The 26574-nt window shown below is 32.1% G+C and overlaps 1 protein-coding gene across 1 annotated transcript; it reads right to left on the bottom strand.

Moving 5' to 3' along the window:
• Positions 1-929: 929 nt before the first annotated feature.
• Positions 930-26339, bottom strand: LOC133192958 (uncharacterized). Its single transcript, XM_061328960.1, has 18 exons — positions 26203-26339; positions 25367-25538; positions 23116-23233; positions 20803-20964; positions 19786-19953; positions 13318-13415; positions 13109-13234; positions 12802-12884; positions 11414-11486; positions 10771-11209; positions 8237-8352; positions 7912-8100; positions 6533-6650; positions 4699-4863; positions 4333-4491; positions 1741-1838; positions 1541-1663; positions 930-1251 (listed from the first exon to the last, which is right to left on the bottom strand). The coding sequence occupies exons 1-18, from the start codon at positions 26337-26339 to the stop codon at positions 1153-1155; spliced, it is 2643 nt and encodes an 880-aa protein (XP_061184944.1). The 3' UTR covers positions 930-1152.
• Positions 26340-26574: the final 235 nt, after the last annotated feature.

The raw sequence follows: 26574 nt of genomic DNA, 5'->3' as shown, positions 1-26574 counted from the left end.
CTTTTAGAGACTTTATTTTCATAAATATGACAATATTTCATAGCAGAAGGGCAATTCTGTTCAGTAAAACCTCAAAGAATATTAATTTTAGCTAACAAAATTTCCTTTTTTCCCCAATTTTAACATACAGTAAAACATGCTCATAGCAAAGTGCTAGGGATGAACAATTTTGATTCATTATATCTGTCAAGATTACAATATGTTTTAGAACCATGGTGAATGAAAATCTGCTGTACGCATGAATTCATTATGAGCAAGTTTGCTATATCCATGTTTTACTGTATATGGACTAAAGGAAACCAGTTGCTAAAGAAAGTTTCCTTATGGTGCTGACTACAATATTTCTATCTAGTTGGTCATCTTTGTGGAAGAGAATATGGGTATTTTGATTGTTGTTTAAATAGCTGGCAATATCTGTTATTTCGATGTGTACATGTAGGTAGTAAAAATGTTTTAGTTCAATGTTTTCTGGTTGTCAGAAAGGTAATGTTTTCAATGGAGAGATCAGATGATATTGCTGTAGATTCATTATTAAGTGCAAGGAATTTATTATTGCATAATTTTGCAAGAAGCACCATGGCTGAAATAAATTACTGACTTTTACTGTTATGTTGCAGAAATATTTGTAAAAACTGTAGACCAATCATTAATTTGTGTGTTCTCACAATTTGACATTGGAGTTATTTTGCAAACAGTAAGGAATCTACAGAATATATGTCCATCCTCTATATACCAGTATATATATATATATATATATATATATATATATATATATATATATATATATATATATATATATATATATATATATATAAAATACTTTGAGTCCTGTCATTAATATCTTTTAAATAGATTCAAAACAAGATTTATTCTTGCTATATTTAAAATATTGTTGAAATTGACCACTGCTGACATTGAAAATACCTGAACTTTAAGTTATTCTTGAACTAGTATTATCACAATATCATAGTTATCTGAATTTTTCATGCTGCAAAATATTGAAAATAATTCTGCACAGTTTTTCCATTAGAAACACTGACATTTCTCCAATCTCAAATTATTTGCTGTATATCAAGCTTGAGAGTGTTGGTAACATCTTTCTTGACTGAAAAATTTCACATCCCGAAGACCTTAGAGGACAGGTCCTGTTCTTTAACATTTATTAAATTCTCCCACAATTTCTCTAAACTGCTTGGAAACTTTCTGATGATTTAAGCACATTGTTCCTCCTCCTCTTTTGAACTGTGACGTCTACAATTGTTTTTTAGAAATATGAATACTGTAAAATCACTTATTTTTGTGGGGTCTAATTTTTGTGGTTTTAGGGGAATTCATGGTTAAAAAAGAAATACCATAATGCATGACTTATTAAAAATGAACATTTCATGTGGGATATGAATTCATGAGTCTTTTCACATCATGAAAACAATAAAAAATAACCCCACAAAAATTAGTGATTTCACTTATAATTTATTGCCTGACTTGGATTGAAAGAACTTGATAGTATTTTAATTGTTTGTGTTTTTGAATAATTACTTACATTTCTGTTGATATCACCAATACAAGTCCATTGTTTACTTTCTGCCACCACCCACTTAGAGTGATCTGTTGTAGACAGGAAATTGTAATGATCACCAAACCTCACCTTTTCTACATTATAAACCTGAAAGAATTGTAATAAGGAAGGTTAAATATCATTTCATTGTATGGTCAATGAGGGACTAAAATGAATGTTCTTGCCTTGTACTTTGTAGAACAATTGGATTTCAGATTTGGGTACCAAGTCTCCACATACAGATTGTCTTTCAGATCCAATGCAACAAGTGAATCATACAGGTCTGTAATAATTGAAAAAAATTATTTTATTCTAATAATAAATGAAATTATTTTTGTGTCACACTTATCTATTTTGAATTGGTAATGTCAATACCTCTGAAAATACAGTCAAATCTTGTTATCTTGAAATCAGTAGGACAGAGAAAGCACTTCAAGATATACAAGAGTTTGAGATATTGAGGTTAAAACTTAAAGAACAAGCAAACTCAAAGAAAGTGGTTCCCACTTTTGGTGCAGTTATTTTAGGCATATTGTAACCATTTTGTTTGTATGCCCTTTCTTGTGTGTCCATCAAACAAAAAATTTAAATTTTTGATTTAAGAAAGGTTATAGTCAAGATTGAAGCTTCTTAAAACTGTATCAAACTTCAAGTTCATGAGGTTAAATATGATACAATTTGAAAGGTCTTGTCACAAGATATGCACATATGAAAGCCCCATTTTCTCTCACTCAAAAGTTATCATCTAAGTAAAAAAAAAATGAAAAAGACTGTAGTTTAAACTTTAAGTTTTGGGTCAGGTCAAAATATTAGATTATATTTGGAAAGGTTTTTAAACAGGTAATGTGCATGTCAAATACAAAAGCCTAATCTTCTCTCATTCAAAAGTTATCAGTAATGTTCAAATTTTTGAAAATTTGGTCAAACTTCAAGGTCAAGGTCATGGGGTTAAACATTATAGTATACTTGAAAAGGTCTTGTTGCATGCTATGCACATGTCAAATAAAAACACCCTATCTTCTCTCCATCAAAAATTACCAGCAATGTTGAAATTTTTTCAAAGTAGGACAAACTTCTAGGTCAAGGTCATGGGGTTAAAAGTTATAGTATATTTTGGAAAGGTCTTGTCACAGGTTATGCACATGTCAAATATAAAAATCTTATCTTCTCTCCATTAGAAGTTAACGGCAATATGTTAAAATTTTTGAAAAGTAGGTCAAACTTCAAGGTCAAGGTCATGAGTTTAAAAATCATAATACAGTCACATGTAATGCAAGTTGAATATAAAGGCCTAATTTTCTCTCCTTCAAAAGTAATGTTAAAATTTTTTAAAATTTTCATTTAAAAGTTATGACCAAAGTTAAAGTTTTTGTGGCAGACAGATGGACAGACTGAGACTAATGTGGTTTAATATTTGGGGGGGGGGGGGGGGGGAGGTTGGACTTCCAACTCACTTTAACATGTACATGGTATTCGAGATATCAAAGTTTGAGATACTGAAGTTCCACTATTGGGTTGATTTCCTTATATCAAATGAAAGTTCAGTTCAGTGCACTTTATCAATATAGGTCAAATTGGAAACTTGTGAATGTGGAATTTATGTCATGAAAATATTTTCTGAAAATTTAATCAGTCATTTTCTCTGCATATTTTTTCAGACCACATCCTAAATCGATTACAATTTTGAATGATAGAAATTTCCATCTGATAGAAATTGTATCTCTCTCATGCAAGGAGTCCATGTATTCTGTATCATCTGAATAAAAGGGAATAAGCTACTAACTATAGAACCAAATGCTATGGAAAAAGTACACCAACCTCAGTATATAGACAATGGCCTCTTTCCAACTATGGTAAGCAGTTTTACTATTTATTAACAAAATAAAATATCTCTTTGGTTATAATAGATATATTTCTTTCATAAAGAAATGTCTATCAAATAGAATGAGAAATTTCATTAGATATGAAAGATACTTCTCTTTCTCAATTTTCCAGTAGGAGATATCTCCTTTTCAATGAGATATCTTTTTTGACAATGAAATTAACTTTGTAATTTTACTTTTTAAAAAGAGTTATCTTGATCTTGACAAAAGGTATCTCTCCATGAATTCTAGAAAGAGAAATCTCCTTTTCTTTGAGATTTTTATTTCAAAAAGAGATTTTTGCAAAATGAGAACTCTCTTTTAACCTCCTTGATTAATATCAACTTGGTAGAAAAAGATATCTTTGACTGATATGAAAAAAATCTATTTTGGAAGGAAGTATCTTTCTAATCAAAAGAGATATTTCTTTCAGAATGGATGTTCTTTTGTTAAAGAAATAACGCTTTGACATGTAGTGATTTTTTTGTCATAAAGAGTTTTTGCAACTAAGAGATATCACTTTGTATAGAGATATGTCCAAAACGTAACAGATAGCACCTGAAATTAAGAGATATCTGTAAAGAATAGTTGTGGTCTATCGAAATAGAATCATTTAAAGGACAGAAAATATACAGAAAATAGAGTGGGGGTGGGTTGGTAGTTGAGGTTGAACATCTTTCTCCCATCTTCATTAAGATTAATTTTAAATATGATAAGGACACCATAATTAAAATTATTCACTTCAATCAGGTTAATTGTACTAAAGCTATTTCATTAAATTTGTTCAGTAAAATATTTTAGTACAAAGTAATCTTTCACTCCTCGAAGGTTTTGTATATCAGCACCATCATCAGTGTAATATATCCAAATACAGAAATTACAGACTGTTAGAACAGTCAACTAACGTAATATTACCCATTCCAAACTTGTCTGATTTGGCAAAGAATCGAAATTTCTGTCCTCCTTTGGATTTGAAGCCAACCACAGCAGAAGAGCTGATATATTTTTGCCCCGTCTTCATTGCCACATTGTTACGATCATAAAATGTGGGCTTTGTTATATAAAATATTTTTTCTGAAATAAATAAATCAGTAAAATTGACCGGGAAGCCACTTTAAACCTTAAATAGTCATATTTATGAAAACCCAGATTCAATTGGATTAAAAAGACATTGTACATATCTTTCCAAAATTAATCTACTTAATTATTTTTAAAACAATGAACTTGCATGTGATTCTTATTAATCGTTAAGAGTTACAAAACAAGAAGCAATAGACTTACCCATTTCTGTCCTGAGATACTGCTTGTCAAGAGTAACACATAGTATGCTCTGTCCCTTTGCGATTTGTGATTGACCGTAACTATAGCCTTGTTTTCTTGGAGCGGGAAATTTCGGTATGCTTAGAATTAACCAAAAGCCTTCGTTCTCATCAAAAGCATAGGCGCCTAAAATATTTGTTTTATATATATATATATCATTTCCAATGTCTTTGTCCGATATAAAATTTCAAATAGTAAAAATACTTTATTTCTACATGAATCTACTGGTTCATCGATAGGCGTGGTGAAAAAAAAATCACGTACGGGGCGGGACAGACAGAGACAGAAGCGGGGCTTGTAGCACGTGAATTTGCAGAATCAAGAGCATGTAAATATATAAAAGAATAACGGTCAGATTTTGTAGTTTTATGACGATGATCAATCGATTGGCTTGCGTGATAATTTAATGCATAAACGCCTTCGGCGTTTATGCAAATTATCACGCAAGCCAATCGATTGATCACATCATGAAACCAAAAAATTAGACAGTTATTCCTTAAATATACTTTGAAACTCAGAATGTGATTTAGTTTATTTCACTTGCTAAGTCATAGATTTCAGATATTGGAAAGTTAAAATAAAATCGAGAAAATCCACATTAAGTAGGAAATTCAAGATCCCATAAAAGTTCTACTATGAGGATTTTGTTACTTATTTGTCTTACAGAAAATGATATAAGAAATGTTGACCTTTGATACAATCCGTAGACATATCGACTTCAAAGAAAAAGCATATCCACCTATCACGACGAATAAAGCCGATGTATCTATGGATCGACCTCATAAAAGGGCTTTGTTTAATAAGATGTGCATATAAAACAACAATTAATATACATGTAAAATTACTGTTTTTATGGATTTAATGCAAATATTTTTGTAAATGTTTTCAATTATGAATCAATGCCTATTAAATGGTTCCTTTATTCTGTAAAATTTGAAATCAATTATGCCATTTATTAAAATGAGGATATAAATGTAAACTATTAAGCATACACAAAGGGGATCAAACTTACACGCTCTTAATATAAGTTACGTAATATGATAATACCTGAACCCCCTCCCCTCTTGACCCCCCCAACCCCAACCCCCAATGAAACAATTAAACAATGTCTGATCCCTCTCTTGTGTGATAAATTGTTTACATTTATATCGTTATTTAAAGAAAATGACACAATTTTATTTGATTTGAACAAAGAAGATGGACCAACAAGGCGAGCAAAATGCCTATAGTGCAACAAATATGAAAGTGTAAAATTAATTCTCAATTATAACATTTTCTATAAGGGCACAAATTCTTTTTTTCTCATACTGTAGCACAATTTTTCCATACTTGTGGGTTGGCTCTATTTTTTTTTTTTTGAAAGTGTATCCTCAAGTATGCGTAAAAATATACATTTTTGGTTAACAAAAACATGCAGCAAAGACCCACTATACCGTAAAATTCCACTTTTATAATACAACATTCGTATTTTCCCGAGAAATACTTATAGTGGTAAACGTGTTAGTCTCAAAGAAATTTAAAAGATACTCAGGATTTTTAATGCTAGGGCTCGAAACCTATTACATGTATGTAATATCACATTTTCTTTAATAATAGAATAATTTTTGCCGAGAAAATTTCCCACAAGGAAAGTTTTGTTTGACATAATTTCATAATTTTCAGAAATAAGTACTTTACGCTAAATACTTAAATCACAAATTGAATATGATTTTTTGTGCATCTGACGATATATAGGCAATCTGCACGTCTTGTTCGCTCGTTTCCTTTAGTAAAATACTATATGATATGGCTAGACCTTTCATGTGGGCACCACCGTTTGTCTCCCACTGAAATGTTCTGTTTTCCTTTGCTGTAAACCAAACTGTGTAACGATCTGGACGTTCATCATTGTACATGGCATACACCGATGATTTCTAGAAAGAATTGGCTTGAAAAAATCATTATTCAATGTTAAGAATGGTCAGCAATCTGCATATATACAGGGTGTTTCATAATATATATCACACGTCTAAATGGCCATAATCTGAATATCAAGCATGATACCAAAAATACCAAAGTACCATAGACAATCATATTAATATAAAATTATGATATTGCAAAATTTTGGGAAAATTATAATAACATGAAGTTCATTGATGATGTATTCAGTGATGTCATAATTTCAGCTGTTCTCAAAATGGAGTACAACTAGCAACAAAAATTTGAATTTGTAAACTTTTATTATAAGCACGATATCCTAAATATTGTACAGGGTGTGATGAAGGAAAATATCCAGACCAGAAAGCCCTGTCTAGTTTTCATTTAATAAGGTTAATTAAGAAGTTTAAATAAAACATAATGTAAAGATGAAAGACAGTTACATCCTGCCCCCCCCCCCCTCCCAAATGAGAACATTGTCAAATTGAAGTCAATCATTGAGAAAACCTTTAGAAAGTCAGATCTGAGTTACGAAAATGGATTGGGACAATGTAAATGTATCAAGTGTATTTAGACATTTTTTATTTGAATTGAGTGTGTCTGCATACAAGATTTCAGCATTGCAGCATTTAAAGCCAACTGACATTCAGAGTCAGTTAAGGATGCAAAATTGATTGAAAGGAAGAACGAGAGAAGTGGACATCAGCACACACCGGTAGTTCTGATATGACACATTTATCTAAATGAATCATTAAATAAACAAATAAATATGCACTTTGGGGGTTCTAAAAAGTTAGATATAAACAAGAAATCTGTCAAGTATCCTTTGAAACGCAGTGGTTAGAAATTTCTTAACACGAGTCTGTCAAGATATTTAGGACAATGGTAAGGAAAACACGTGGAGTATAACATTTTAGGAAATCTTTGCCATAGAAACGGAAATGGAGAATGTTGGATACTTCTGACTAAAAATAATAATTTTGAATATCTGCTGATTAAAATGATATATAAAATGTATATGCAGATTTTGTTGTAATTTTTCTTTCTGCCTTTAGATGTGGAACATATATTGTGAAACACCCTGTATCTTAAAACTTTAATGGATATCATACAAATCATGTTTATAAATAATTGGATCTATCAATCTATTTAGTTATTGATTTATAGAGAAAACACCGAGAGAGAGAGAGAGAGAGAGAGAGAGAGAGAGAGAGAGAGAGAGAGAGATTGTCACAAAAATACGGTATGGTTACATACTCCTTCATATATTTGCTGAAGAGTTTTGAACAAGGGGTTTTCCTTCTCTTCTTGTATACTGACATCTTTAAATGTAAAGACTGGATTTACAGAGTCCATATAATAAAACTCTTTTCCGGTAGTGTTTGCTGGTGATCTTCTTGTAGGACGAGGAATTTTGTACATTATATACCTTTTTGGAAGAGTTATCTATATATGATACATGTAGTTTAACATACATCAATATCTTTTAAAGAAAATGTTCGAAGTTATATGCCCGTAAGCAAATTTTAAGCACATAGCCAAAATACATCTTTCGAGCAACCTTGAAAATAAAATTTCTTACCAGTCCACTGGTTTTCCTGAAGGTGACACACAGTTTAAACAGAAATAGAGTTCCAGGACTGTAGTAAATAGAGTAACCGTCAGAGGTGACACAGGTGTTAACATTCTGATTTTTTGCTGTAGTTTCTTTTTGAACCAAATTTAAACTTGTATGATTCGTGATTTTGTATGATTACATTTCCTTAAAATGATAAAATCTGGCAATAGGGAAGTAAATACTCTATGTTTTATATCCTGTTTGCAAAAATCGATCATCACATGACAATATTTGAACTTCCATCTCTCGTCATAAGCACTAGTGCTTCATTTAAACTATATTTTATTATTTAATGAGTTATGTTACATCAGTATTTCTGTATACATGTACTTTATTTATATACGATAGATCACAGGTGCTTGAGGACAGGAAACTCCCCCCCCCCCCGATACAGACCCCCGGGCTTGTTCGACTTTTTTCTCATAAATTATATATGGCTGACACATCTGTGATATAATCTCTATATCGTCAATTCGGAAAATTGACTTAAACAAACATTTTATAAAAAATTACTTTCCTACCCGTTTTTTATATATAGGGTAGGAAAGTAATTTTTTATAAAATGTTTGTTTAAGTCAATTTTCCGAATTGACGATATAGAGATTATATCACAGATGTGTCAGCCATATATAATTTATGAGAAAAAAGTCGAACAAGCCCGGGGGTCTGCATCGGGGGGGGGGGGGGGGTCCTGTCCTCAAGCACCTGTGCGATAGATAAGGAGTACACTTGTACTTTGTGCTCTAATGGAAATCTTACTTTGCAGTTGATACAGTCAGAGACAAACTTTCTTTGAAGCTTTTGATTTTCCACGATTATTTGAAAAAAAAGTCGAGCTTGTAGTGCTTATATCTAAATGCATTTTGTCTGTTTTTTCTTTAGATATTTTATGGAAAAAATGATGTTTTTATATCTAATAAACGTATGTTTTAGGAGATAAATCTCCTGAGAGGTCTAGGCAGATTTTAAAATTATTAAAATGAAGATTAAGAATGTAAAATTAACGACAAGCATACAGTCAACTTCATAAATGCACAAACTTCATGATTGGTTATGATTTCTGGAGACAAAACAATGAGATGAAAAAAAAAAATAAACTTAAAGACTGCGAAGGCAGATATTCAAGAAATACCTTGTGTTAAAGTCCTTTGTTTTTCATCAAAATATGATACAACAACAAAGCTTCTATGGTGTTCAGGTTTATAAAAAAACATAAGTATTTACAAAACTTATATACATTGTACATATGTATGTAAAACATTGATAATATTAGCATACAGTAAGCCACAAACGTATATATATAAAAGTCCCATTTACGAGGGGCAACTGAATGTTAAATAATTTTCAGAATGTGCTAAATAAATAACAAATGAGTGAAAAACCTGCAGTATATTGACATAAATATCGAGGGAAAAAGAAAATTCAGATCATCAAAGCAAATAATTTTTTTTCCTGTTATATAACCCAGCAATCATAACGTTTGTTTTAAGCCTAGATATAACCAAGTCATTGTGATAAAAAATGTAAAAGGGAAGTTTAATTTTTGTCATTTGAAAGACTATAGAAGAAAAGAGGGATCTCACATACTACTTAAGTTGCCTTTTCCTTAACCAAACGCAGAAGTTAAATTTTTACAATAAAATTTGAGAATTGAACCGTCATAATAAGTATAAGCTTAAATTTCCGTTGATTTGTCAAGCAGAATTCGCTTGTTCTCAATAACATCTAATGAGAAGGATTGCCCAATCCAGAATATTCCAAACTGATATTAGAGATATAAACGATATTGCTAAGAACTTGTCAATGTATCGAATGTTTTTTTTTTTTTTTTTTTTTTTTTTTTTTTTTGCTTCTTGGTGCAATATGAGTATTTCAAGTTCTAAAATGAATTCTTTACATCCATCTAACGGCTCATATTTCATCATTTAAACGTAAAGATATCAGCTTACACATATGCATGCTTATTTCTTTTTCCCTTTTTTATTACCTGTTTATACCCATAAAAAAACCATTCCTAATGATGTTGACCGTTTTTCTCAACTATTTAAAAAAGCAGATACTGACTTTGTTCTTAACATATGCAACAAGATGTGTTTGTGAAACACTGATGCCCCCGTATGACAGCTTAATAGTACTTACTTACTTATGCCTGCTACCCCTTTTGGGGGCATAGGCCGCTAACAAGATTCCTCCAGGCCCCTCTATCCTGAGCAATGCTTTCCACCTAATTTCAGTTCTTGCCCATTCTTTTCACGTCTGACTCCAGATCTCTCCGCCAGGTGTTCTTTGGTCTACCTCTCCTACGTTTTCCTTGGAGGGGGGGGGGGGTCCAGGATAGGGCTTGTCTTGTGATGTTATTGTGGGGCTTGCGTAGAGTATGCCCTATCCACCTCCACCTTCTCTGCATTATTTCTTCTTCTATAGGGGCGTGGTTCTTTGCCACAAATTGATGTTGCTGATTTTGTCGGGCCATCTAATCTGGAGAATGCGTCTCAGACAAGAGTTGACGAATGTCTGGATCCTGTTTGTTGTGGTAACGGTCATCCTCCATGTCTCAGAACCATAGAGAAGCACTGCCTTAACATTGCTGTTAAAAAGCCTAACTTTGGTGCGTGTTGTAATTCCCTTGGTCTTCCAGATGTTTCCAAGTTGCAGGAATGCTACTCTGGCCTTTCCTATTCTTGCTTTTATGTCCGCTTCCGTTCTTCCTTGTTGGTCCAGTATACTACCAAGGTAGGTGAAATGTTCTACTTCCTCTATTTCCTTTCCTTCTATATTTAATGAAGCATGTGATGGTGTGTTTGCACTTAGGATCTTTGTTTTTGCAATATTGATGTTGAGTCCTATCTGTGCTGATGTTTCTTCCACTGTTGTAATTTTCTCCTGCATTTGTGCCTGCATGAGTGCCAGGTCATCCGCGAAGTCTAGGTCGTCTAACTGTGATTATGGTGTCCACTGTAATCCATTTCTCCTATTGTCTGTAGATGATTTCATTATCCAGTCTATTGCAAGAAGAAACAGAAAGGGTGACAGTAGACATCCCTGACGAACTCCTGTTTTTACTTCGAATGGTTCTGTCAGTTGTCCTCCATGTATGACCCTGCATGTCAGGTGTTCATAAGAGTTGCGGATGATATTTACCAGTTTACAAGGAACTCCATAATGTCGCAGAAGTTTCCATATTCTCTCCCTGTCAACACTGTCAAAGGCTTTCCTAAATGCAAGCCAAACTCCAAGGTCAAGAGATCGAAAAAGCTGTTACCCAAAGAACGCATTGGTCTCAATGAATGTACCAGCGGAATATGAAAGCCCATGCACCAACCACTCAAAATTTATGGCCAAAGTTAAAGTTTTTAAAAGTTGTCAAATTCTAAGGTCAAGGTCAAAGGTTCAAAATTAATGGTACCCAGTTGAAAGTCTTGTCAAAAGAAATACAAATGTGATATATAAAAGCTCTAGCACCAACTGTTCAAAGTTATTGCAAAAGTTAACGTTTTTAAAAAGTAGGTCAAACTCCAAGATCAAGGTCAAAATTTTTAGTATCCAAAGGAAGGTCATGTCATAAAGAATATACCTGTGAAATATGAAAGCCCTAGTCCTAAATGTTCAAGAGTTATGTCCAAGGTTAAAGTTTTTAAAAGTGGGTCAGACTCTGAGGTCAAGGTCAAAAACTTCTTTACCCAAGAAAGGTCACAATGAATATACATGTAAAGTATGAAAACCCTAGCACCAACTGTTCAAAAGTTATGACCAAGGTTAAAGTTTGGTAATTTTTTTTGCAGAAGTGGGCCAAACTCCAACGTCAAGAGGTCAAATATGTTGGTACCCCAAAAAAGATCTTATCATAAGGAATGCACATGTGAAATATGAAAGTTGTAGCTCCAACCAATCAAAAGTTAAGTGCAAGGTTAAAGGTTTTGCGAACAAACATACAGACAGACGGGGCAAAAACTATGCATGTACCTCTGAATCTTCGATTAGGGGGCATAAAAACTGGATATGTATGCAAATGTGTATAAATACATAACTTTTAAGTAACAAAAGGCAATTAATTTTACCATGCGACGAAAGACAAAACGTATTGTATTATCTTAATATTTTTAAAAAAAGTTATATTAAAGAAAATGAAATTTATAGACAAAAATTAAAATAGAAACGGATATTAGAATGTATATTTGTTGAAAAAATTCGATTATTAAAGATTATAAAGCAGTTGTGACGATACTTTTGCATCAACCCTGGTAAATTATTCACATTGCTATCTTTAAGTTTAGAAAGACAAAATCAATTCTTTCTTAATTTAAAAATAATTATCAATCATTGATATCATAATGTTAAAAAATCATATTTAAATCATTTTCAGAAATAAAATATTCTGAAGAAAAAATACTTAATTGCCGTATTTCCAGATTTTCTACACTTAAATATTTGACTTATAGCGTTCGAAATTGAAAATAGTACTGGTTGGTTAAAATTTTAGATATCATCATAATTGATTGGAAGAAATTCTTTATAAACATTTCGCTAACAATTTTATAAGTTCTCTAAACAGGCTGGCTACACCTTTATGATATAAACACATTGTCCCGCCTCCTCTGCGAAGTTGTGATTCCTACAATGGTTTATAATAAAACTTAAGTGCATATATACTTCCTTAATAAACTCTTATAGAATCCGCATGATGTCAACCATGTTTAAATGAGCTTTAAACAAAGAAATTCAAATTATGAAGTACTGAGAGACAGCAAAAATCGAAATAAAATTAAAGGTCCAGGAAAACTGGGTTTAACTGTACAATCTGTCCGTACAATACCAGTAAAATTCTACTACACTGACATTTCTATTGATGTCACCAATACAGGTCCATGGTTTGTGCTCTGCTACTGCCCACTTCGCATGATCCATTGTTGAAGGAAACCAGTATGATTCATTATCAAATTTCACCTTCTTTACATTATGAACCTGAAAAAAAATCCCGGATTATGAAAAAAAAAATTTTTAACGATTAATGAGTATACAAAAATGTAAGAAAGAAATGATCTTGCCTCGTAATGCGTTGAACAGTTTGATGGAAGATTTGGCTTCCAAGTCTCCACAAAGAGATTGTCTTCTAGTTTCACAGCAACAAGTGAATCATACAGGTCTGAAATAAAGTCGTTTACTATATTATGTTCTTTTATTTTGTTATCGTCTTATTTGTACTATATAACTTTTTGTGAGCCAATTTTATGTCACCTGATTCCAATTTAATCTACTGCTTTTTAAACTAGATCTTTTGCCATGTGATGTTTGTCCTGTCTGACGTATGCAGGAGGAGAGTTTTTAGGGCAATGCATAGATTTTTAAAGGGGAAGAATGGGGTAAGAATTTCACATTTCTGAGATAAATCAATAAACGATTTCTTTACGTCAAACTGATAAAGGCATAAAGTTATACCCTATCCCACATCAATAACTGTGAATGAAAATTCACAAATACAAATATATAATTTCACACAACAATTTGCACACTCTTACGCATGCAAACCCCATAACGACTGTGATGGTATATGTACCAAAAGTACTGTCCCTCTTGTACGGTGATTACTTTTGAATGACATACGATAGGGTGTTCATATTTGACAAGTTTATTACCTGTGTCAAAATGTTTCCGAACATGCTATTTGACCCCGTGACCTTGACCTTTAAGTTTTACCTAATTTTCAAACATTTCATCAGTGTTACTAACGTTTGAAGGAGCGAAGATAGGACATTCATATTTGACACGTACATTACCTGTGACAAGCATTTCCAAATGTACTTTGAGTTTTAATCCCATGACCTCGACCTTGAAGTTTGACCTAATTTTCAAAAATTTTAACATTGCTAATAACTTCTAATTGGAAGAAGATATGGCATTTACATTTAACATGTGCATTACCGGTTTCAAGACCTTTCCTATTGTATACTCTGTTTTTTATTAAAAAAAATTTTTCACATGTGCATTACTTGTGACAAGACCTTTCAGATTTTATCATGATATTTGACCTCATGACCTTGATTTTGAAGTTTAATGTAGTTTTGAGAAGCTATATTCTTTGCCATAACTGTTATTAATTCAATAATTTGTTTTTTTTTTGTATAATGCACAGACAAGACAGAACACACAAACAAGACAGTTACAATATGCCATAAATAATCGCTTCTCATCCACTAAGGCATCGAAAGTGGGGGACCACAATTCTTTGAATTTGCTTGTTAGTTTCAATTTTTGATGTACAGTATGGTCAACCACTCCCAATGTCCGAAAAATATACATATATTGAAAATGAGAACGAAAGTGGAATTGCACACAATTATTTTTCTCCCCTCCCCCTCCATTTCTACCTCGAAAAAGATTACATATGTCTGTTAATAATTTAATGCTCCTTTAAATGTACATATATATTACTTACTGGATATATTAGGCCTTTTTCATATTCGAATCTACAATTTTTTTTCCAAAAAAAGGGGGGTGGGTTCCAAGCCCATTCAAAAAAGGGAGAGAAATAGAAGTAAATTTAAGAAAATTGACAAGCAGAAAAGTGGAACACTTCACTATCTGAAAAACCTCTTTCTTTCATGACGGCAGGGGGGTTGTCTCGTCTTGTCTATATAAATTTAATGATTCAGAAAATCCAAAGGGAGGATCGGACATCCTCTCCAGTTAAGATCCGATGGTATGAATATGGCGTGTTAATTATATTTTCTGTAGCTAGAGCGTACCAATGCAACTACTATGCTTTGGGGAAAAAAATGTCAAAGGTTATACATGTACTTAAATTTTTCTAGATATTATTTAAATCTAAGTATAAATGTTATTATGTAGGCTAAAAAATCAATAAAGATAAGCTTTGGAAAGGTGGAAAAATTCTTTCATTTGAATTCATTTAAACTGAATTTTCGTTTCCTTCGTATAGCTTTCTTTTGGATTTTGTATAGTGGTGCCTTTCGAAGATCAGCTCTACTTGGCAGAGCACGATACGATAAATACGAGTTAAGTTGGTAAATGTCAATTATATTTGTAGACATTATGCTTCACATGCTGTTTAAGATGTTTTTATAATATATTTTTTAGGTCTGTGCAGCCATATTTTCTTAACGGACAAGAAATTATTTTTCAAATAGCAGTCGGTGCATTATTTCAGTTTATAAACGGTGCATCAGGGATGGGGTCAATAACGTAGAAAAGTAATTAATTAAATCAAATTAATTGCCCAAAACCTTCAATTAAATTACCATTACAGGGACTTAGAAATGTAATTAATTAAATTACAATTACTTTACAAATGTAATTAATTAAATTATAAATTACGTTTAGAAACTTATGTCCAAAAAAAAAAAAAAAGAAAAAGAAACAAAGAAAGTTTCGTTATATTCATATCAGATTCAGTTACTTTTTTCTCTTTACATTAACATTGTTTGAATGTTAATGAAATTCTTTAACATTGTGTCCCCTAACCTACATCTATCGGGTTTTAAAGATTTTCCTGTCACAATGAAAATATTTTCCACTGGGACATTTGTGACAGGTGATTAAGAGCAAGTTAACTCGATAAATCATGTGTTACACTTTTAAGCTTTCTGATATATTTATGCAAAACAATGGATGTCTTGATTTTTTTCATCATCCTAAACAATATCTCAAAATGTTGGTATCTGACATACAGTGTGTCAAACTACCATAAATTTAAAGTCAACGACTATCAATAGGTAAATTCAAACTGTGTGTTAAATTTCTATTTAGGGTTGTTCCCGTTTTGCACACATTTGAATTTCAGGTATTGAAAAAATGTGTGCAAAACGGGAATTTGTCCAGGTAAGGTAATTACGTAATTGCTATAGTCTATATCATAATTGTGAATTTGGAGAAGGAGAATCTACGGAAAGATTATGACGAAAAATGATTAAATTTTGCATTTTATATATTTTGATTTATTTCTGTAATTTTATAGTAAGAAAAAAATGTATTTCCTATATTTAAACATTGAAACTATTAACGTATCAAAAATTACTAGTTAAAACTATAATTATATTTATATGATTATCTCTCTCTCTCTCTATTATAATCAAGAATATATACATTTGTGGTATCTCTCTATTATATAAACATGCAGAGAGCAAATATCTTCATTTAAGAAATAATGTATCATTTTTAAACATCTATCGGGATATAAATACGGGTTGGTCACGAGATCAAATTCCATAAAGCCCGAAGGGCTTTATTGAAAATTTGATCCCGTACCAACCCGTATTTATATCCCGATAGATGTTTAAAAATGATACATTATTACTTATATTTACATTTATGACTTATTCATATTTTATATTTTCCTGATTATAATCTTTAACGCGTGAAACGTTTTATTTTTTCAAACTCAACGGCACGTATTTGATCCATTGATTGCGCGTCGACCCTTTATGACGTCACTGAGATATTACGTCGAACGTTTATGACGCGAGGAACCCGTGTTTATACGGATATAGATACGCGTTGCTTTTAACAGTGTTATATAAAAGAAAACATTTGCAAATGTAAATATACCTGTATGAAGTTTTTCGAAGGTCATAGGTCATTACGTGACCTAATCACACAGCGCAGTAATATCTACATAAAAAGACTTACTCCACTAAGCAATATAGCATGTTTTTCATGCATAAAAATGTACAAAATACGCAAGTAAAATAATAATCATTTTATTTACAATGTAAACGAGTATTTAATACAGTTTTTGATCGGTTTTACATAGAGAATAGAAAACTACATGTTATAAGTTTCATGTCTGAGCTGCATAGTCTCAACGTTTACCCTTATTTTTCTCGCAGACCTCTGAATGCTGTTTTTTTTTTCATTAAACTTTACTCACAATAAATTTGAAAATCTGTTGAAAAATATCAATGTAATGCAATCACGCCACAAACAGCTGACAAACACTGCACTCATCGAGATCGTTGTGACGTCGTCTTAACAATGTAAGCTGTCGCCAGTGTCTCCATGTCAACATCATAAATTAATAAATATGCCTTACTGAAATCGTAGATTTTATGTTTTTGATCAAATTTTGTACTTGATTTCAAGTTATCTGGTCCGGACAAGTGTCTCCATCCATCCCTTTCCGACCGAAATTCCTCCAACTTTTTATTATCAAACATCGGACGTGTTTCTTGTGTTTTTTAACATCGAATATGGGTTCTCATGAATACAAAAATTCCCATAGACACCAATATGCTCACTATAATTGATCAAAAGTAGCCTTTCACAGAATATTCCCTTCAAAACAGAATCCTTTGCCAGATGAATTTGAAGCGTAACCGCTTTTCAAGCCGATTTACACCTAGCGTAATTTGTCAAAATCTACGACGTACAGTTAGTGCAATATTTATATTCGATTACATTCTATTGTCCATCTCAAATGTATATATAAGTAATAAATAACAAGTTTAAAAACTTCAATGGGAATTGAAGTGGGTCGGTACGTGATCAAATCTTCTGAGAAGGCCTTCGGCCTTCACAGGATTTGATCACATGACCGACCCACTTCAATTCCCAATGAAGTTTTTAAACTTGGTATTTATTTCTTAATTGAATTCATTTACTCATTCATTTTATCTTTATGAAAAAAGGTGGAACTGCGATACACATGTAAGGATAGTTGTCTTAATTATCAACTTCCTCTTCTTTTGGGTTGGACAAGTTAAATTTTCAAAATAAGAATATCGTCTTTCGTCTAGAAATCTCTTTCAAAATACACTTTTAAAAATAGTTTTTATTATATCTATGTATATGATAGAGTGAGACATCTTCACATACCAAAATAAACACAATCTAACCTATAAATGATAAAAAGAAGCATGAAAACTTGGAGTATTTTGACTTGCAAATTGATACAGGCTTCGGAAATATTTAATATATATGAATTTTTAGACGGTTATTCTGCAAAAAGCATATGGCATCATTTATAGAAATTCCTGACTTGTTCCTTGCACGAGGATTTTTCCGAGACTTAACCGATTTGGGTCACTTTTTGGCAATATTACAACTTGTTCTAAGTGTCTCTAATATATTTGCTGTACATTTTTCGAATAGAAACATTGAACGCGTTTTTGTTCCGATAGCAACCGTTTAGGTACTACACCCTGACATTGTCGTCCATCGGCACATACTGACACGGTCAGCAGTAACAATAAGTGCCGAGATGATCTCTTCATTTTTTTTCTTTTTGTAGAATGGGCGACAAAGTGTACCTTGCATCAAAATTGGTACATATTGTGGGAGACGATGTATGCTGCGAACATTTAGCGCCAAAAGTATTGTTTAAAATATGTTTTACTGGAAAGAGAGAGAGAGAGAGAGAGAGAGAGAGAGAGAGAGAGAGAGAGAGAGAGATCATTGATATTTTTATTGATTTTATATAATATTCATATACTAATCAAGTTGTTTGCACTAATCTCCTTCTTAAAGGACTTATCGCATGTTTCTCAATTTTGTGAAATTAAAAGCATTTTACCTTCCTTATGATCACAGTTTATAAATGTCTTGTTTTATTGGGATAAACCGCGGTAATTAAACAATTATTGACACAAATGAAAACCCCTGAATCAAAAATCCGAGTTAATTAGATAGCGATCACATGACCCTGTGGCTTCAAAGGCGATAATGGCTGATCAGCTCTTTACGCTCATCTTACTAAAATATACGTGATACAACCTGGGTTTTCTGCGTTATTGACGGCCAAATTACTGATTTTGTCGATATGAAATCGGATATCCAACCTTATATGTTTAAACTGTCAGCAAGAGAAAATCCGAAAAATCTGTCAACATTTTAAAATAGCAGCGACGATAGCGAGTGAAACGCGGCGAAGACGTAGAAACTCGCTTTCACAATGCAACATGATACAATTTGATTTGTCATCTTTTATTTCAGACAAACGTATATCATGTTGCTGCTTCGATAGAGTTAAAAACTGAAGATATTATTTCGATTTGAATACCTTTTCAACGTACACAGAGAAATCTGCTACATCGCGCTTCACAAAATACGCTAACGTGACAAGTCTGTGTGATTTACATTAACAATTAAATTTTAAAACTGCAATAAAACCTTTCAAGTTGGAAAAACCAAGATAAAAGCTAGAATTACCTACTTTAAAGTTTGCAAAGCAAACTTTAAAGTTGGAAAGACCAAGATTAAAGTTTGAATTACTAACAATAAAGTTGGAAAAGCAAACTTCAAAGTTGGAATTTTACCCTTAAAGTTGGAAAAGCTAAGATTTAAGTTTTAATTACAAACTATAAAGTTAGAATTACTAACTTTAAAGTTGAAACAGCCAGGATTAAAGTTGGAAAAATGAAGAATATAGTTGGAATTACCAACTTTAAAGTTGGAATAACCAACTTCAAAAAAAAAAAAAAAAAAAAAAAAAAAAAATTAACGTGGTACTAATATGCTTCCGTACATAATACACCAATTTATAATCATTAACATAATCTTACCTCTTCCAAAGTAATCTGATTTCGCAAATAATAAAAACTTTTGCTCTCCCTTTGACGTGAAAGGAACGACAGTAGAAGTTTTATCTGTTTTGCTGCTGTGATGTAATTTTTGAAAGTCAGGTTTACTGCCATCATAAAATATAGGCTTTGTGAGATAAAATGTTTTCTCTGAAATAGACTAATCCATTTGTTTTACGTTTAAAGGGGCCTGGGCATATATGTGAAGTAATTATTTTCTCAAATTTTCTCTATAATATCATACAAAATAAGTTTTCAAATATATTTTCCGTGTGAAATGCTTTAGCAACATATATTAAGTCATGATATTATACAGAACATTTGAGAAAATATTAACTTAAGATCTGTGTCCATGCCCCTTTAAAGATTAAAAAGTAAATTGATTTAAAAAAGTCCTTTAGGTAGTGAAAAAAGATTTCAATTGTAATCAAATATCAGTTAAATCGTTGGATCACCTAAAAGAATGTAAAATTGATATATTAATCAAGTTTCAATACTACACCCACCCACCCAATAAATAAATATGTAAACCCCAACATAAATATAAATAAAGTACACATGTTTTAGCCTTTAACAGATTACTTTAAAAAAAATATCAAAATACAAGTCTTTTACAAATATCCTTAGCTAGTAATTTCTCCGTTTTTATTAATCGTCTGGTCTCTAATGTCCCATGCAAAATTTTACATGTAATTAACGATATTGATTCGAGAATTCGAGTTAATAAAACTTACTAGTGAAAAAAATCAAACATTGTGGGTATTCATTGAAATTTAACAAATTTTAATTCAGTGAATCAATTTGTCTTTTATTTAATCCGAAAAGAACATGACAAATGTAGCCTTTTTATTCGTCAATTCATCCATAGACTTTTCGACTTCATAATAATATATTTACTTCGGACTTCGTTCTAGCCGATAGGCTTTTTGTGATGTCGATATATCTATGGGTTGACATCATAAAAAAGCTATATATGTATAAAATATATGCACATATTACTCATTTCTGTAAGATACTTCTTGTCAAGGGTTACACATAGGACGCTCTGTGCATATTTGAGCTGATGGTCTGTGTAACTATAGCCTTGATTTTGTGGAGCTGGAAAGCACGGTATACTTGAAATTAACCAAAATCCATCGTTCTCATCAAAGGCATAAGCACCTAAAGCATTGAAAATTTTGTCTAATACATACATAAACACACGCACACACACAAATATATATATATATATATATATATATATATATATATATATATATATATATATATATATATATATATATATATATATATATATATATATATATATTTGTATGTATATATATATATATATATATATATATATATATATATATATATTAAAAAATTGTCCGTAGTCTTCCGTTCTCGTTATTGTCTTCGGCTTTGACGTTAACATTTCACAATTTCACCTTCTCCAGAACTAGTGGGTTAATTTCAACCAAACTTGTCACAAAGCATCCTTGGATGCAGGGGATTCAAGTTTGATCACAAGAAGGCCATGCTCTCTGTCAAGGGGAGCTAGATAATTAGAACTAGTAAAATTTATCGACATCATTTAAAAATCTTCTTGTCAAGAACCAGTAGGCAAGAAAAAAATGAAACTTTTGTGAAAGCTTCATTTCAAATTGAAATTCAAGTTTGTTCAAATCATGGCATAGGGCGGAGCCACCACAGGGGATCTAAGTTATACACAGGAATATAAAGGAAATATGATCTTTAAAAATCTTCTCATGCCAGGCAAAGCCAGAATATGTCATATTAATATGCATAAAATGTCACACTGCTGTTTGATCTCGGCCCTGGTATCAGCCCGAGCGATTGGTATCGGCCCAAGCCCGGAGGGCGTGGACGGAGAGCATCCGAGGGCTGAAACCAGGGAAGAGATCAAAACAGTAGTGTGATGTTGTTTATATCATATATATACCTATTAGTGTATCAGCCATGATACAGGCATTTTGGACTAGGTACGTCAAAAGTACCATCATTTGGCACTCTTTTTAAAAATAGTTTTCTCGATATTCTAGCATAAAAATATTTTTAAAAGATTTTTATCTAATTTTCGCAAACAAAATATTTTTCTTAACACTCTACTAAAAATTTTACTCTTAATTCACACGAATTTAACAGAAATAATGGATTGAAATTTATTTGACAACGGGCTTAGCTCTGAGGGCGAGACAGCCCTAGTTCCCAGAAGCAGTCTCACCTAGTCCAAAACGCCTGTATCAAGGCTGATACACTACTAGGTCTATGATGTAGAATCATCCCCAGTTAGTGTAGATTCAAGATTGCTCAAATAATGAACCCCAGGGGTAGGGTCGGGCCACAGCAGTTGATCAAAGTTATACAAAGGAATATATATAGGAAATATCTTCTTCTCATTTCCAGCAAAGCCAAGATAAGTCACATTAATATAGAAGCATCCTAAGGTACCACTGTAGATTAAGATATGTTCGAATCATGACCCCCGGGAGTAGGGTGGGCCACAATAGAGGATCAAAGTTATACATAAAGTGATGTAGGAAAATCTTGAAAATCTTCCCCTCAAGAACAGGAAAGTCATGCACAGTGATTTTATAAATAGAAAACATTCTCATGTTGTGTATATTCATGTTTGTTCAATTTATGACCCCCAGGGGTTGGGTTGGGTCAAATTGGGCGATCAAAGTTTTAAATAGCAGTATATAGAAAAAATCATTTAAAATCTTCTTCTCAAGAGCAGCAAAGTCATGATTAATCATATCGATATGGAATCACCCCCAGTAAGTGTAAATTGAAGATTGTTAATTTAATGCCCCCAGGGGTAGGGGCACAATATGAGATCAAACTATTGCATAGGACTACGTAGTGAAAATCTGTAAAAACGATTAATCATATATATATATATATATATATGGAAGCATCCTAGAACTTAGTTAGTGTAGATTAAAGTTTGTTTGTTCGTTCAAATCATGCACCCTTCCCTGCCTCTGCCGGGGGGTGGATCACTTAACAATACTGAATTTATTTCTGCCTATTTCTAGCCAAAGTTTTCAGTTGAGATATGTTGCCTATGGGCCTCTTATTTTGTTTTTGATTGATTGTCATTAAATTTCTGGGTTGGATTTTTTTGGACTGGGATGAACTTCTAAGAGGAAAATTTAATTTAATAACGCCTTCCGTCCAGTCAAATTACATGTTTGTATAAAAATAGCATTTAATACGAAAGTGTTCGAAATTAAGCAGTTTCAACAACAACTTGTAAGTTTTTATACTGTAATGATAATAATGTTAATGATAATAATGGAAGACCTTTCATATGAGCACCAATATGGTAGATCCATTGAGATGTTTGGTTTATAAGTGTCGTATTTCCATATTCATAGTGGGGTGGAGGATTGTCGTTGTACATGGCGTAAACCTGTGCTTTCTGAGAAAACATATTTTTGAATCATAAACACACATCTTAAGATCTTTGAAATTCATCCATAAATGCTTATCCTTCAAAAGATTTAAAAATAAAGTTATATATGTTCAATTCGACTTGATTTAGCTACATACGCATATAAATGTATTGAAGAAAGTTATTCATACCTTGTAAAACAGTAATGGATGGTTAAATAAAATATGTAATAAATAAATTTAAAAAAAGAACAGTGAATTAGACAAGGGATAGATAACGAAACTTTTTATACAGTGATTGATTTAATGCTTTATTTTAATTTTTATCTGGCGTTTTAATGGAAAAGGAATGATACAAACTTTTCATGTCTAAAAATGTTCCTTTTTATCAACTATATCAGGCCTTGAAAATGAGGTTGAAAATGTTGTGAAAGAGTTGTCATATACATCGTCCGCTTTAATAATAATTTCATATCATTTTTAAATAAAGTCTGCTTATATTATATATACAATGTATTAGGAATATACGAGGGTTGTTCGGAAAGTTCGTGGACTATGCCATTCTTCGTTATACTATCTTCAAAAAATTTAAAATGTGCATATTATCATATGTAAAAATATTTATTTTGTTTAAGTGTAAAATTTCAATCCATGTGATTTAATAGAATTCATGTTATTTAATTTAAAAATCAACACGTTTTGTAACCATGGCGCAAACTCAACAACACTGTAACGTCAAAAACATACCGACATGAGGTTCTCAAAAATACTATCCCTATACATTTCACATAGTATTGCCCAATACCAGTGCACTCATTAAATATGTTCTCTATCACGTGAAATCTATCTTGCTAACAATTGTTCCAGTAGCATCATTTTGTTTGTCAATGTTGTATTTTTTTCACTGCATAAGTGTGCTTTCACAAGATCAGCATCTGTGAAGCGCCAAACTCTTAGCATCATGACGTTACTATCTTTTCAATGTTTTGATAAGATTTTTACAGATAATCCGTTTTCTCACAGATCACCATCGTCTAAGCAGAGTATAGTATATCCTTCAAATGCCGCTTGTACCATGTACACACATACATGACTCGCTTATGACAAATTTCCTACTTCCTCCGGCATTTTCAGAGTTTTTTTTTCTGGAGTTTTCCAGAGTACAACACAAAATTGTATGGTTAACTGCTGCGCCGTGACGTTCTATGACGTCATCTTTTTTTGTTGCCTTTTTCAATAAGAATTACCTATCTTCTGAAACTGATTTCTTTTCAACGAAGCAAAATATTAAGTCATAATTTGGAATCAGAACGATGAAACAATTCTGAATTTGAACGTATAGAATTTTTCCGTTTTTGTGTCATTTTACAGAAGATATGACTTTAGACATTATTTAGTGTCTTAATTGTAAATTACCAAATTCTGACCTGCTCCGTGATCCGATTTTCGCATTTTTAAAAGTCTAAATAAGTTTAAAATAAACCATGATATTTTGAAAAGAATTAATACACATCATTTGAATTTACTGTTGAAATATTTCTTCCAAATTTGGCTATAATATGACGTTAAGTAAAAGAGTTATGACGGTAGTCCACGAACTTTCCGAACAACCCTCGTACATTGAAATTCATAAAAGTGTTTCAACTTCCTTGTGAGTAATACAGCTTCCTAACACTTAAACATGTAAATGTAAAAAAGGCATTTGGGTTTGAGAAATTATAAATTTTGATACCAACAAGCCCAGATATAAAGAAATGGGCAGCAGTAAAAAATGAATCAAATCATATCACTGAGTAGAAATGGTACAAACCAATATTTGAATGATATTTAGTGTGAACCAATATTTATTTGTATTCAAGAAATATCTGTGAGTTTCTCGACCTTGGAGGGCTACTTATCACAAATATATTTTGCCTTGAACTAATTGTTAAATTATGTACAGTGTACTTGTGTAAAATATTTCCGTGATATCCTCGAAATAAAATGATTGCAGATGGTTCCAAACTGAGGAATCATGAATAATTATTTTTTGTGATTAGTACTTTTAAAACAAAACATCTGTTTTCTCTGTCACCAAGAATAAATTTCTTTAAGGCCTAAAGAGCTGGGGTGAGAGAGAGAGGGAGAGAGAGAGAGTTACTTGAACACTTCATGTACTTACTCCGTCATATATTTGCTGAAGAGTATTAAATAAAGGATTATTTTGCTTCTCCTGTATATTGTCTTTTATATAGGAAAAGACAGGATTGAGAGCGTCCAGATAATAAAACTCTTCTCCCGTTGTCTTAATTGGCATTTCCCTCGTAGCTTTAGGAACTTTGTAAATTATATACCTATAAACAGAAGAGTATGCAATTTAGAGCAGTAGATATTTGCATTTTTAAAAGATTCAATATAGTTAGCTACACATAGGTAAACAGTTTTGAAGGTTTAAAGATACACTTATTAAAAAAGCAATTTTGCAAATATAAATTAAATGCTGTTGTAAGACAGCATCACCCGCATGAGGTGTTTGTCTATAAAAGTACCCACCTTCATATTTGAGGAACAAGGGAAGAAGCCACAATAATTCTATAATTTACAAAAGTCTGTTTTCAGTCCCAGATTTACCCCATGAGGAATTAAAATCGAAATTCTGATTCCTAAATGCTCATATGCAGGGCACGCCAAGACTTATTCAAATGTATGATTAGGCTATTGTGAAAAATGTAAGAGCGTAAGAGGGATTCAGGGAAACAGATTTTTGTAGAAAACTTGCTTTGGACCCAGTTGTGGTCCCCGGGATAAAGATGAGAATTTCAACATCTGTTTGCACATGTTTAAGCACATCTGGAATGATATTCCAAAAGATGAGTTGGTTACTGCTTAAAATGTAAGATTAGTTTGAGGTAGAACATAGTGTGACAGACAGACATTCAGACGGACTAGGATAACGACAATTTTCCGGAACTTCCATAAATTTAGAAAATGTGGGTATAAAAATGTCCGATGCCTTACCAGTCTACAGGTTTTCCGGATGGTGACACACAATTCAAACAGAAGCAGAGTGTCATGATCATCGACAATAGTGTGCCCATAAGGATTAACACAAATGTACCCATACTGAGTCGTACTGGAGAGTTTCCACAGGTCATACTATAACTTGTGTGTATCATAAACTGTTTAACATTTTTTCCTGGAAAAATCAACTTTTTATTGCAATTACACGGAAGCTATTAATGCAAAATACATGATCACGGATACCAATCTTTTTGATGATTATTTTTTCGGTAATTCCTCGTCGTGAGTACTTCAATATTACCATAAGGACCTTACATAATTTTTTTAAAAATTGGATGGTAATTTTCTAGTGAAACATGGCAGTTAATT

This window comes from Saccostrea echinata, unplaced genomic scaffold, assembly GCF_033153115.1.
Source record: "Saccostrea echinata isolate AGI-Se365-2 ecotype Australia unplaced genomic scaffold, CSIRO_AGI_Sech_v1 ptg000025l, whole genome shotgun sequence".
In the NCBI taxonomy this organism is placed as follows: Eukaryota; Metazoa; Mollusca; class Bivalvia; order Ostreida; family Ostreidae; genus Saccostrea; species Saccostrea echinata.
Note: the sequence above shows the minus strand (reverse complement) of the source record. Positions and strands in the feature narration are given on the sequence as shown.